Here is a 13,471-nt window from a genome sequence, read left to right on the forward strand (position 1 = left end):
TAACATCACTAGACGGAAAAAGAGTGATAACTGATAAGAAAACAACATATAATAAGGGATGATAAAGGACAACAACACGATGACAAAAATAAACTTCATTATTCCAATTAATAATGAAGTACATTTCCAAATAAACAATTACTAAAACTTATACCTAACGGAGAATTAATACTTTATTCTTGAAGTTTGAACAAAAATAAATATACTTTATTTACTCAAATAGTAGATAAATAAAAATCCTCTGTTCCTTCCTTCTCCCACAAATCAAACAAGTGACTTTTTATATTTATCTTATTAATTCTGTAGTCTCGAGATTCGCTTTTTCTCCTGCTTACTTCTTTTTATCATCTTCTCTTTGTCGGTTTGATTTGGAAAAACTTTCTGCAAAAAAAAGAGAGATTCTTAAACTTTTTATCTCAAGATCCTTTCAAAAAATCTGAAAAGAGAAGATTTTTAATAAAAAAGAATGGTTGAAACTGGTCACCATCATCAACATCCACCGGCACCGGCTGCAGCCGGTCATCCGCCGGTTCCATCCATGGCGATGGCGCGTAACATGGGAACCACTTGGCCTCCGGCGGAGCAACTTCATCATCTTCAATATTGCATCCACTCTAACCCTTCTTGGCGTTAGTCTCTCTCTTTCTGCTTATACTACTTTCTTTATTTTTGTTTCAGATGTAAAAAATAAAAATTATAATCTTTTCAGTCAAAAGTTGTATTAGTTCAGTTCTGTCTCTCTCTCTCTTTATCTGCTTTATGTTGTGTCTTAATTTGTTTACCAAAAGATTAGTTTAGATCTCAGTATCTGATTCGATTCTTTATATTTTTCCTCTGTGTTGACTATATTTTAGCTTGTGTTGGGGACTAATTAGCTTTAAATCTAATGATAAATGTTGTATAATTGTTCTTGAGACACACTAATTGATTAAGATTAAAATAAACTGTTTCGTTATTACTTGTTTATGTAGTTGGTGAATCCAAAATGCTATAAGAATTGAATCCTTAGCAGTTAAAAGTGTGGGGTTGGGTTTATGCTAACACTGGTCATGGAAAATGAAATGCAATTAGTGTTTTACCATTACAAGAAATGCCATTTTTAAGGGATTTTGTAACAAAAGGATTGTATTATTGTTTCCTTTTAAGAATTGATTTGTCTCATTTCCATTAACAATGAATCATTTTACAGATGAGACGGTTGTACTGGCTTTCCAGCATTACATCGTTATGCTCGGGACTACTGTTTTGATTGCCAACACACTAGTGTCACCAATGGGTGGAGATCCTGTATGTGATGTTTTTGGTTTTTGGATCCGGTTGTCTAATATTTATGTTATTATATGATTCTGAAATCGACCGTTTGGTATTTTGAACGATAATAGGGTGATAAAGCGCGGGTTATCCAGACTATATTGTTTATGTCGGGCATAAACACGTTGCTACAAACGCTTATCGGGACAAGGCTTCCCACGGTTATGGGAGTATCGTTCGCGTATGTTCTTCCCGTATTGTCTATAATCAGAGATTACAACAATGGTCAATTCGATTCCGAGAAACAGGTTAAAGCTCGTTTTATACTTGCGCGGTACGGTTGCTATATATATATTTTTTTTTTTACTTGACAAATGCCATTTTCCTTGTAGAGATTCCGACATACTATGAGAACGGTACAAGGATCATTAATCATTTCTTCATTCGTCAACATCATAATCGGATATGGTCAGGCATGGGGGAACTTAATAAGGTAATATAAAAGATCAATATATAACATTACTAGTTTAGAAGCTGATGGAAGTTTTAACATTTAATGATTATGGTTTCTTTAATGCAGAATCTTTAGTCCCATCATTGTTGTGCCCGTTGTTTCTGTTGTGAGCCTTGGCCTATTCCTTAGAGGCTTCCCACTGGTAACAATTTCAACTAAAGTATTCAGCTTTAACAAATTTTAACTCCTTCACTAAGTCATTATGTGATCTCTTCGGATTTTAACAGCTTGCAAACTGTGTGGAAATCGGTCTACCAATGCTGATTCTGTTGATCATCACACAGCAAGTCGGGCTTTTTATTATTTTCCGCGCTATATATGGTGGTGATTGTTTAGATATGTAATATTAAATCTTGCTACTGTTCATCTTGCAGTATCTTAAACATGCATTCTCAAGGATTTCTATGATTCTTGAAAGATATGCTTTACTTGTTTGCCTGGCTATCATATGGGCTTTTGCTGCTATCCTTACTGTTTCTGGTGCTTATAATAATGTTTCTACCGCAACAAAACAAAGTTGTCGAACTGATCGTGCCTTTCTTATGTCATCAGCTCCCTGGTAGGTTGATTACTATTTGACTTGATTCTTCTTTTCTTCTAAGGTCTAAATATCTTTATACTCAGTCACTCAAACTCATCTTTCAGGATTAGAATCCCATATCCATTCCAGTGGGGGACTCCGATATTCAAAGCGAGTCATGTTTTTGGAATGTTTGGTGCTGCAATTGTCGCATCTGCAGAGGTTGTTATTCATCATATTAGTTTCTAGCTTATGTTAAATATTCTTCATGTTACATGCTACAACTTGTTCTTATGTTATGTATATCCTTATTTTCTTTAGTCTACCGGAGTATTTTTCGCTGCATCTAGACTAGCAGGAGCAACAGCGCCTCCAGCACATGTCGTCTCTCGTAGTATCGGTCTACAGGTTTTATTTCCAGACACTAAGAAAGTTTTTTTTAATCTTTTCGTTTTCTGTTCTCTCTGCTAATGTTCCGAATAAGTCTATAAGCTGTTATATTTTCCTTTAAGGGTATTGGTGTGCTCCTTGAAGGAATATTTGGTTCCATTACTGGCAATACCGCGTCCGTGTAAGTTCTAAATATCTCTTGCTATATGTGCTACTATCCTTTCAGAATTTATACAAAGAAACTAGGTATATAATTCATCTTGATGATATATACAGGGAAAATGTCGGTCTCCTTGGCCTCACACGAATAGGGAGTAGACGAGTGGTGCAGGTTTCAACGTTTTTCATGATATTTTTCTCCATATTTGGTTTGTCTTTCAACCCTCTAATCAGTCATCTTGACTAAGTATAGAAAGTAGCCGTTCATGGGTTTTAAATCCGCGTGTTTTCAATGATCTTCAGGAAAATTTGGCGCGTTCTTTGCGTCTATTCCGCTTCCAATCTTTGCAGGCGTATACTGTATACTACTTGGAATCGTTGGTGAGTAGCATTTTGTATATGAACCTACACTACCTGATTTCTTGTAAAAGCCGGGGCTGCTTATGATACTTTTGTTATGTGATTGGCCCAGTTGCTGTTGGAATATCGTTTATACAGTTTACCGACACTAATTCGATGAGAAACATGTACGTCATTGGTGTCTCTCTCTTCTTAAGTCTTTCCATCGCTCAGTACTTTCTTGCCAACACTTCAAGAGCAGGATATGGACCAGTTAGGACAGCAGGAGGATGGGTAAGCCTTTCAAAGAACCATTGTTTGAAACACCATTTTACGGTAGTATAGGGAGTGATATAATATTTCTACTATATAGTGTTTCTTTTTCTTAAATGTGATGTCGCGGTGAATTGTGGTGCAGTTCAACGATATACTTAATACGATATTTGCTTCGGCTCCGTTGGTGGCGACCATTCTTGCGACCATACTAGATAACACGTTGGAAGCAAGACATGCAAGTGACGACGCAAGAGGAATCCCGTGGTGGAAGCCCTTCCAGCACAGGAACGGAGACGGCAGGAACGATGAGTTCTATAGTATGCCCCTTAGAATCAACGAGTTAATGCCGACACGGTTCCTTTGAAGACTGCCCCTGAACGTTTCTTCTGTATTTGGAAATGTAAGATATGATTATGTGCATACCTTGTAGCTTCATTGGGGAAAAATTGAGTCCAGTGGATACAAATGAACATAGGCCTTTGATGGAAAAAGCTATTTTTTTGCAAACTATATAACTTGTGTTACTAGATTACTTTGCCTTTCATATCATTAGCATACCTTTTGAACAAGTGCTTTATACCACATATACAAACAATTTTTGTTCTTTCATTGTTTCTTAGAGCAGCTCCAATGCAAGGTTCTCTCACTATATTTGTGGAGTTCTCTGATTTTTTGATAAAAAAAATAAATGAAAACTAAACTAAAAGAAGAGAATCGATTCTCTGTAGAGAGTTTATGGAGGCTGAGAGAGCCTCACACGTGGCAAGCTATGATTGGTAGAAATTTATAACAGAACATAGAAAAATAAAAATGGACGCTGGAGAGTTTTTTTCTTTCTCTCCGTCAAATCTATTTCTCTTCTTCGCGATACAGTTGCTCTGAGGCGAAATGCAAATTCCGGTGGAGTCGAGTCTCCGACATATCTGTTTGGGTCGCTATAGCACCGTCGAATGAACGAAGGAGAATCGATGGAGGAGTAAAATCTTTCCGATTTGGAGTGAAGTCGATCAAGGAAGCTCCAAAATCTTTCCAAGGTATGAATCAAGCCATTTCTGAATTTAGTCTTAGATTGTTTGGAGGCTCTCTGAAGCATTGATTTTATGAGCTATCTGTTTGTGTTATTCTGTATCTAAGTATACAAGCACATGCATGACAATCACAATCCATTAGACATTAAGAACTTTTATTCTGTTAGTGAGTTACTCGACAAAAGATTGTGCAGAATATCCGCAAAGCTGTGGCAATGTTGAAGAACATTGTTGTACAATTGGAGACAAATAAAAGGTACTATGTGTTATTTCATAGACTTAGCTGACTTGGGAGGTTTGATTTGTGAGGCGTATATTTGCAATGGAATGCACTAAAGATTAAAGAAGATGATGTAAGGGCCATAAAATAGCAGAACATGACAAATACTAACTTGAATCGGAAGTGTTGCTTTGTTATTAGGCTAAGTTACTGCAAAAGAACAAAACAATAACATGTGAAATGAAAGTGCTTTAGTACTGCTCTTAAGTCCGATGATGTCTACCTCAAGCTTCTCGCCAAGGAAACCTAAAGGACTGCTCCTAATCTTTTTATGCTTTTATTTCTCTGTTTGTTACATTGGTTTACTGAGATTTGGTCACTTGAATTAAAGACTTAGATTAAGACTCTTGTTATATATGGTGTGGATGCTAGGAAAAGTGAGCAGCTGAAAAGAGTGGCTTCACTACAAGTAAGAAAGGCTTAACCTTGAAAAGAAGCTTCTGCAGCAAAGGCTTATCACAGAGCAGTACACCCCACATAGATGTATCAAAGGCTGCTAATTAAAGGATGTTGGTGTTGTTCTCTTGTATGATCCTAAACTTTAGGTTATGAAGAATAGAGTTATTTTATTGTAATACAGATTATGTATGTTGTGAAAAAAAAAATACAGATTATGTATGTTTTGTGTCATGAATGTTTTTGATAATTTATGCAATAAAAAGAAGTTATATATTAATTCAATTAAATTAATTGAAATAAATTAATTTTTATTATTACTTTTTTCCCAGAGAATCCCATGAAGAGATACTACCATTGGAGTTCACTAAAAATCCTAAAACAATACTAAAACTCTCATCTCAAAAAAATGAAAATTTTATTCTTAAAAAATTGAGAGAACCCATGTTGGGTATCTCACCATTGGAGATAGCCTTAGTCTCTGATTATTTTTACGGATAGTCTTTTCTCTAGCATCTAAAGAAAAAGTTATTAAATATATGACACCAGAATAGGAGAAACTAAGTAACACGCTACTCATGTCTATTGGGCAATGACCAGTTTAACCTTCTTTTGTGGGTAATGGTGATGATAATTGGTTTATTTAGAAAAGAACGCAAATTAGTAATAACATATCTTTCTAAACATAATAACATATCTTATTATCAAAATCATATAATAATAGCTCCAAAACCTAGCTCCAATAAGATAATAAATAATTAAATATATATAACTAATTTTTAATAGCAATATCAGTAATAATAAACTTTATAGCAATTTAAAAAAAAATTGATGTGGGTCGTAGTCCCAAAAGGTTGTATATATTTTCTTTCACAAAAGAAGAAAATGTTTTTTATGAAGCTACCCTAAACGAAGGTATCCAACCAACAAATTTGCTAGAGTAGAAGTCACGCGCCACAGGAGAGAGTAGGGAAGGAAGCAAACACAAGTAAGCTTAGTGGATGCCACTTAACACAAATGACAACGTTGTTTTCCAATTTCCATGTTTACGCTATAGCTTCAGACAGTACCTGAAAAAGTTAGTTCGCCCAAAGACCAAAACTAAACAAAAATAACCAAAAAGTTACTCTCATTTTATTTATTAAATTACGGTAAAATATCGATATCCTTAATTACTAAGATTTTGATTTTGAAATAGTGTTGTCGTTCTCGGTCCAAATTTCAAATTTTGACCTGAAGTCTCTTGTTTTTCTGATAGATTCTCTAGTTCTTGTCCTTTTTAACAGACGCTTAGGCCTCTCTCTTGCAGGTTAATGCACTGTCTTCACCATTTTCATTTTTTGAAAAACTTTCCTCCTAAAATAAAATAAAATATATTAATATTAAATATTTTCTCAAAATTCATTTAAAAGGCAAATTTGAGATCCTTCTTCTTCACATTAACTTCAGTGTCTCTTCTTCTTCTTCTGTTAACAATGGCGTCAATGCCATTGTACTGGCAACCACCACCAGCTACAGAGGTTTCACAAGACTCATCCTCCGTCTCCTCCGCTGGAAATTCCACCATTGGTCCTTTTATCGCCGTCTTTATCGTTGTCACCGTTCTTTGTGTTCTCGCTAGTGTTATTGGACGGCTTTGCTCCGGCAAAACCATCTTAGGGTATGGAGATTACGATATGGAGAGATGGGCTGAGAGTAGATGTGGTTCTTGTATCGACGGTCACATTCATCCTCACCGGCCGTCTCCGTCGCCTACGCCTCCACCTCGTCAGCCTTTGCACCACACTTCCTCCGGCGTCTCCGCTGAATCTGAAGGACACGTGGCAGATCTAGATCATGAGACTGATGGAGAGAAACAAGACTCTTTAGACCATGAGCCTCCACAACAAACACCATCATCAGCTCATTCTTGATTAGTTTTTCTCTTTTGATTCTTTTTTTTTTTGGTTGTGTTGGTTAAAAGTTAACCAATGTAATTGAAGATTTCACTAGTTCGATCCCAAAGCGGTCAAAGTTATTGAAAATGGCGCTCTAGATTTTGTTTTTTGCTTTTTGCACTTTTTATCTTTTAGTATTTGATTTCTTTCATGAACTAGTGGTTTATACCGAAGATATATAAAAGAAAATTCAGAGGATAAAAGTAATGAAGGGACGTATATAAAGAGAATAATACAGGGCTTGCTTAAAGTGCTTTGTTTGATCCACCTAAATAAACAAGATAGAGCAAAGGGTACAAATAATAAATCAAGGAAATATATATGGTGATTGAGCTTAATCATAAAAAATATTTAATAAGTATTGTTTAAGTTCGATTTGTAGCCGTTGAATCACTACTTCCATTTGCTTATTTGATTCTTTTTGTTTTCTTTTGATGAGATTTTCGCTACATTTTCTTCTAGCTTCGCCAATATTCCGTTCAAACTTGTGTGTTAGAATCGAACGTACCAAGCTTGTTACTGTTTTTTTTTTTTGTGGTCTGACACTACAAAGACATGGTTTGTAAGAATGTCAATCAATTGTGAGGTCTTTAATAAAGTGATAATTAATTTATATATGTTAGTTCTTTTCCATTGAACATCAGGTTGAAAGTAGTACAAATTGCTGTTTAGAAAGTGATCTATAAGCCATGATTCAATTGGTTAAGATTTTCAATGGAGACAAATTTAGATATTGAGGCACATCCTTTCTTCTTTATTGTCTGATACATTCTCTATAGAAAGACAGAAGTAATATTTAAATGTTCCAATTAATGCTAGAATTGATCTTTCTAATTAGAATATAGAGCATGAACATCTTGTGTGTCCAGAGGTGTTAGAGTGTTCAATAAAATGTCTAATCTTTTCATACCTATCAAATAAGAGATGATTAGGGTGATTAGTGAATTAATGGATTTGAAATTAATGTTTGTTTATTGCCTAATTACAAATGGAAGTTTGATTTAATTAGGTTTTCAATAGAAGGAATATGATCATGGAATTGAGTTAATTTATTTATTTTTGGAGTTGGCTAAGATCAAGTCTAGAGGAATGGCACAAGTGCACACACCTAAAGAGATGAGCTGAAGAACCATAAGGTGTTTTGTGGTTTTGCTATTTGCAAAAGAGAAAATAAAATGCAAATAAAATTCTAAGTTGGAATAGGTGGTCTTACAAGTTTCATATAAGCAGAGGCAAGGATTCACAAATTGATCATCACAATATAAATAAGCAATAGAGAATTGTATTTAAACTTAGTTTTGGATTTTTTTAGTGGATGTTTGCAAGAGTTGGTCCTTGCACATGACGTACTCTCCAGTTCGGAGAGAAACACGTTACTTCTTGGCGTTGATAGTTCTTGTTTACGCATTCAAATCTAAACTACGAACTAAGGCTAATCAGTTTAATTTGTCGGAAAAGGTAATTGAAAAATCCAAGCGGTGAGGCTATCCAGACTCTAACTACATAATCAAACCAATTTTGAATAAAAAACCTTTCTCACTCTCTGTTTTCCTTTTCTGCTTTCTTCTATGTATTGTTAAATATCTACATTAGAACTTCTTAGCTAGTTGAGGTTCTTTAAGCCTTTATAAACAATTATAAAGACGACCTTCTTAAAGAATGCAACATGATCACTTGGATCGGCATGCATGACAAGGTGGAAAGGACCATATATGTGAACGAAAGCAATGAGCAGGGAAAAGATAAAGGACTAGAATCGAGACCAATACACAATCCATTACATAAAAGAAGAAGAATCAAGACAAGAAACCCAATTTTTTATTGGAGATTGCAAGAATTTAAAATAGAATATTTTAGGATAATCAAATAACAATATTTTAGTTAGTCTTGACCTGATAAAAAGTATTCTTAGATTTCCATGATATAACCATTTTTCCTTAACTCTTTATAAATAACCATCTTGGACTAGTAGAACAGCATTGGATTTTCCATCGATTCATATATAACGGGTATCAATATATAAGATGTTTAAATTAATATATACACTCGAACTCTCGTAAAGACAAAACTTAATGACTAAACTTTAGTTGGAGACTTTTGTTTTTTGTGTAAATGTAAAAGATGGACAGTCACATAATGCGTATAGCAAAACTAATGTGTACAAAAGATGTTAATTTCTACAAACTTCTGAGCACAAATCAACCACACAAGAGAGAAGAAGAGACTTGGTCCTTCATAGAACATAATTGAACAAACAAATAAATCTTTTTACTTCTGGCTTTGGAAGAACTAATTTAGAAGGCGAATCGTCCTATTTGCATGTAAGGCAAGAAAGTCTTCTTCTTCAAATCTTTCGTTTCTGCTTTCTTAGACATGTAATGGAATTCATGGGCGGAGACCGATGATGACCCTCTTCCTCGTGAACTCGAGTTCTTGGTGTCTTCTTGCTTCCTAAACAAACTTGTAAACGTCTTTACCGAATCTTTGTTGTGCCTTGCTCTTCCTTCGGATGCACTTCGGAACAGAAGAAAGTCCTTTAGTCTCCATTTCTTTGAGGAAGATGACTTGCAAGACACGCAAGCTGATGAAGATGTAGATGGAATAGAAGACAAGGTCCCTTTCCTCTGTTCTTGTACATCTCTCTGTTCTTGTTCTTGTTCTTGTTCTTGTTCTTCCCATGGATAAGCCGAAACCCGAAAAGGCGAAAGTGATCGAGCAACTCTACGACCAGAGTTTTGACGTCTCCCTCTCCCTCTTTCCTCTCCTAAGCCATTCCTAGCTTTATCCATGGCGACCTCAAAAGGATCCACGTTATCCGGTTTCTTTCTTGGGGAAAAAGCTTTGCGGATAATGTTCTTACCATGAGCAATAGGTGATCTTGGAGACCTTGGAGATAAAATCTGAGGCTGATGATGATGGTCTAATTGTAAATACGGAGGAGGCTTCAAGGGTTTGATTTTGCCTCCATCAAAAAGCTCTTCAGCAAAAAGCGACGTCGTTTCGAGTTTCCCACCAATCTCGAAAGCGAAATCAATATCATCATCATCATCGTTGGTGATCTTCCTAGGCGTGCCTGGAGTCTCTTCCCAATCAAAAGGAACCGTAAGACGGTCGGAGAAGTTTCTTGTTGCGGCCTCTTCAAACTCTCTATAAAACTCATTGAATCTTCTAGGGCTTGTTGGTGCGCTTAAGAAGCAGCCAGATAATTGTCTCGGTGAAGATGGGGCAGTCAAGCTCATCACTTCCATTGTTTCTAGTTTCCTTTGAGTTCGGAGATGGTCTCAAGAGCAATGAGAAGAAGGGAACTAAAAAGGATCATCAAAGGAAGGCGAGAGGAAAGAGAGAGTGCTTTAAACCGTTTTCGCTGACCAAACATATAATATAAAAAACAACTTTTGGCAACATGTGTGAATAATTTGCAAAAAATACCTAATACTATGTCATTAGTTTTTTTACATAATGACTTCTAGTTTTTGTTTGTTGAGCTTTTATTCAAAGGAAACACATACAACAACTAGTCATTTTTAGCCCATTTCTGAAAATATTAAATAAACATTGGTTTATTAAAATTTAGATCTTACTGTCATAGTTTAAAGAAATAAAAAGAGTTTGGTCAGGCTAATAATATTTTTTAACTCAAAAATTTATTTATAGAAAAAACTCTATTACGATATTTTCTCTCTAAATATTAATTTTATTGTTTGATATATCCAACATTCTTCTAGCATTTAATTTTTAAACTATCCAACTAGCTTTTTTTGTATACTCTTCGTAGCTAAAACGATATTATTAGATTGAGTGGTCTATATCAATCTGTTCGAAGTCATATGTTATACAGTTAGACTACTGAATTGAAAGACTTTAAACTATAAAATAAAATATGTGATGAGAATTGGAACCAACTAGATTGATTGTGTTGGAAATATTCCGAAGATAATAATAGTAAACGATGATTAACGTAAATTAATTGGCCGCCTTTTCAGACCGCATGTGTCGAAATAAAGTTGTTTAATGCAAACGATTTGGAACATAATGATAAGTGGTGGTAACCCACTTACATGTTTTGAATTTTCAGTCATTTTCATAGTCGGCATTGACCACATGGTTGTTGGACCATTCGAAGGCATATTTAGACCACGAGGCCAATTTAACCGGTGGTCCTAATAAATAATATCGTTCAAATTAATTCAGTGACCAAACGAGAGGACTTTTGTGTTCTACGTAGAATTGAGTTCACACGATCCATCTAGATACTGGATAAGGAACATTTTGTTTTTGTCGACGGGTAAGATGTATACTACTAGATGATCATCGTGCTCATGCATAAGATAATTTATACATTAATACATTGTATTCTTTTATAATAAACATAGACTAGATTTTAACCCGCGGTATACCGCGGGACGATTTATTTTTTAAAAGTAATATATATTAAAACTTGCAAATTTTATTTTTATAAAATATTTTTATTTTACAGTTTATAATTGTTATTAGGTAACGTTATACCACGAATCCATGAGATAATTGTTAAATTTTTATAAATATTGATTCAAATACATCCACCATATAACCCAATTCCAAAATAAAACCCGTTTTGTAATTTTTTTACCCGTCCCGTGATTTTTTTTTTAAAGTAGTAATTTTAAAAATTTAAGAATTATTTTTTATATATAAAAGTTTTGCAAATTGTATCATTCTCTAATACATTTATATTTTATTGTTTAATTTTATATATAGTAACATTATATATACCACATAACATTTTTGGTTTTATATAATCTTTTCTAAATTAGGATGATTTGATATGTTAAATATTAGTGGTCTTAAAAAATAATTAATTAAAGATTTAACCCATATTGAAACGGTGGATTAATTATATTTTACTTTTTTATTAATGTTGATTCAAAAACCCGTCCCTCCAAATTCGTCTTGCCAAAAAGTTATTTATTTTATTAATATTAATTTTATTAATGATATGACTCTGAATTATATTCTAAACATTTTAGCTAATAACATAGGAGTGCACCATATTTATTTAATAGGGTAATGTACCATATGATCCGAATACACTTTTATCCAAATCCACCAAAAAAGTCTTGCAAAAATACTATAGAGATAAGAAACGATAGTCGGTTTTGATAGGTATAAGATTAGCAAATATATTAGTTAGCTTAAATTAGTTAAAGAATACAAATTGAAAAGGTATATTACATTATTCGAATATAGTATCAAAACTTATATAACACAGAGATTTGATAATTTTTTAATTGTTGAATACTTTTTTTTGTGCTAATTTTTTATGTGATTAAGATTTAATTGTTTTCGTATATAAAATATTAAATTGACTTATTTGTTTATAATTTGGTAACAGATAGATATTTGAATATTCAGTATATTTTGCTTCAGTTTAGGAAATCTTTGATGATACGTCTTTAAATCCAATAAGCCCTATAATCTAGATATTAACCTGCAGTATACCGCAAGTAGGCTTATATTTTAGTTAAACTAAAATCTTTTATTGTAAAGATGATTTAAAAATATATGATATTATTTTATTTGATTTTATATGTATAGTAAACTGTGAGTTCATGTATATGTTTTGTTGATATTATCTATATTGTTTAGTGTTTAAGATCATACACTTGTAGTTTGATTGTTAATTTAAGAGTTTCACCTGTAGTATTCTATCTTGTATTAATATCGATCTAAACCCGTCAATTCTAGGATTTTCCTGCTTTTATTAAAAATTGAATCACATCTAATATGTTATTAATTATTGTAGTATATAAGATTATAAATTTTCAATATAATATGTATGAAATTGAATATAAATATTTTAAATTGTGACTCGTTACTCAGTAGAAAGTTTTCTTAAATCTATTTTTCACCCGTTATAATATTTTTTCATGTATTGAACAGTTTATATTCGTTTTTTAAAATTCAAATTGTGGCATATGCGAAATAACTCTAATTCTTTTTTTATAATAATGATATTATTTTTCCGCAAAAATAAAATCATATAAAGATGAGAAGTGAACTATAATAATTAATAAAAAATTAATATGATAATTTACATATCAAATATAATTTGTTGATTTTAATTGGTTACTTTTTTGGAAATTAATAATGTATTTCGTTTTTTAATTAAATTAAATTAATTAAAATTCAGATATCAAATCTTATATGTTGATTTTGATTGGTTATTATTTTTGGAAAATAATAATGTATTTCGTTTTTAGTTAAATTTAATTAATTAAATTAATTAAATTTAATTAATTAAATTAGTATTTGACTTTTTAATCCTTAAAGAGATAAATTAATCTACTCTTTAAAATTTTATTTCTAATGGCATACCTATGTAATTACTTACAAAAATTAAGG

At 33.0% G+C, this 13,471-nt stretch overlaps 4 protein-coding genes across 7 annotated transcripts; 3 read left to right on the forward strand and 1 right to left on the reverse strand.

Annotated features, from left to right (window-relative positions):
* The first annotated feature begins 190 nt into the window (after positions 1-190).
* Positions 191-4,132, forward strand: PDE135 (Xanthine/uracil permease family protein). 3 transcript variants are annotated; one of them, NM_128208.5, is made up of 14 exons: positions 191-629; positions 1,190-1,287; positions 1,383-1,559; positions 1,644-1,744; positions 1,832-1,907; positions 1,993-2,052; positions 2,140-2,324; positions 2,411-2,507; positions 2,607-2,693; positions 2,798-2,856; positions 2,952-3,043; positions 3,138-3,215; positions 3,307-3,467; positions 3,592-4,132. In NM_128208.5, exons 1-14 carry the CDS (start codon positions 467-469, stop codon positions 3,811-3,813), a joined length of 1,656 nt encoding a protein of 551 aa, NP_180219.1. In that variant the 5' UTR covers positions 191-466; the 3' UTR covers positions 3,814-4,132. The 3 variants fall into 3 exon arrangements, with proteins under 3 accessions (NP_180219.1, NP_001325095.1, NP_001189609.1); NM_001202680.1 differs by having other exon boundaries at positions 260-629; positions 2,952-3,006; positions 3,592-3,979; NM_001336072.1 differs by having other exon boundaries at positions 2,952-3,215.
* A 161-nt stretch (positions 4,133-4,293) lies between these two features.
* On the forward strand, positions 4,294-5,433 carry AT2G26515 (uncharacterized protein). The gene is made up of 2 exons (NM_001349586.1): positions 4,294-4,483; positions 5,130-5,433. Exon 1 carries the CDS (start codon positions 4,338-4,340, stop codon positions 4,401-4,403), a length of 66 nt encoding a protein of 21 aa, NP_001336521.1. The 5' UTR covers positions 4,294-4,337; the 3' UTR covers positions 4,404-4,483; positions 5,130-5,433.
* Positions 5,434-6,261: 828 nt separating this feature from the next.
* On the forward strand, positions 6,262-7,345 carry AT2G26520 (uncharacterized protein). The gene has a single exon (NM_128209.4). The coding sequence runs from the start codon at positions 6,629-6,631 to the stop codon at positions 7,064-7,066; it is 438 nt and encodes a 145-aa protein (NP_565624.1). The 5' UTR covers positions 6,262-6,628; the 3' UTR covers positions 7,067-7,345.
* A 1,666-nt stretch (positions 7,346-9,011) lies between these two features.
* On the reverse strand, positions 9,012-10,621 carry AR781 (AR781, pheromone receptor-like protein (DUF1645)). 2 transcript variants are annotated; one of them, NM_001036346.1, is made up of 2 exons: positions 9,951-10,560; positions 9,124-9,869 (listed from the first exon to the last, which is right to left on the reverse strand). In NM_001036346.1, exons 1-2 carry the CDS (start codon positions 10,336-10,338, stop codon positions 9,385-9,387), a joined length of 873 nt encoding a protein of 290 aa, NP_001031423.1. In that variant the 5' UTR covers positions 10,339-10,560; the 3' UTR covers positions 9,124-9,384. The 2 variants fall into 2 exon arrangements, with proteins under 2 accessions (NP_180221.1, NP_001031423.1); NM_128210.4 differs by having other exon boundaries at positions 9,012-10,621.
* Positions 10,622-13,471: the final 2,850 nt, after the last annotated feature.

This window comes from Arabidopsis thaliana, chromosome 2, assembly GCF_000001735.4.
Source record: "Arabidopsis thaliana chromosome 2, partial sequence".
NCBI classification, from domain to species: Eukaryota; Viridiplantae; Streptophyta; class Magnoliopsida; order Brassicales; family Brassicaceae; genus Arabidopsis; species Arabidopsis thaliana.

Excerpts from the sequence above, each read along its gene's own strand:
- PDE135 (NM_128208.5), top strand. The coding sequence starts at position 467 with ATGGTTGAAACTGGTCACCATCATCAACATCCACCGGCACCGGCTGCA. Across the intron at positions 1,745-1,831 it reads GCATGGGGGAACTTAATAAG|AATCTTTAGTCCCATCATTG; the intron begins GTAATATAAAAG and ends TCTTTAATGCAG. Across the intron at positions 2,508-2,606 it reads CAATTGTCGCATCTGCAGAG|TCTACCGGAGTATTTTTCGC; the intron begins GTTGTTATTCAT and ends TATTTTCTTTAG.
- AR781 (NM_128210.4), bottom strand. The coding sequence starts at position 10,338 with ATGGAAGTGATGAGCTTGACTGCCCCATCTTCACCGAGACAATTATCT.
- AT2G26520 (NM_128209.4), top strand. The coding sequence starts at position 6,629 with ATGGCGTCAATGCCATTGTACTGGCAACCACCACCAGCTACAGAGGTT.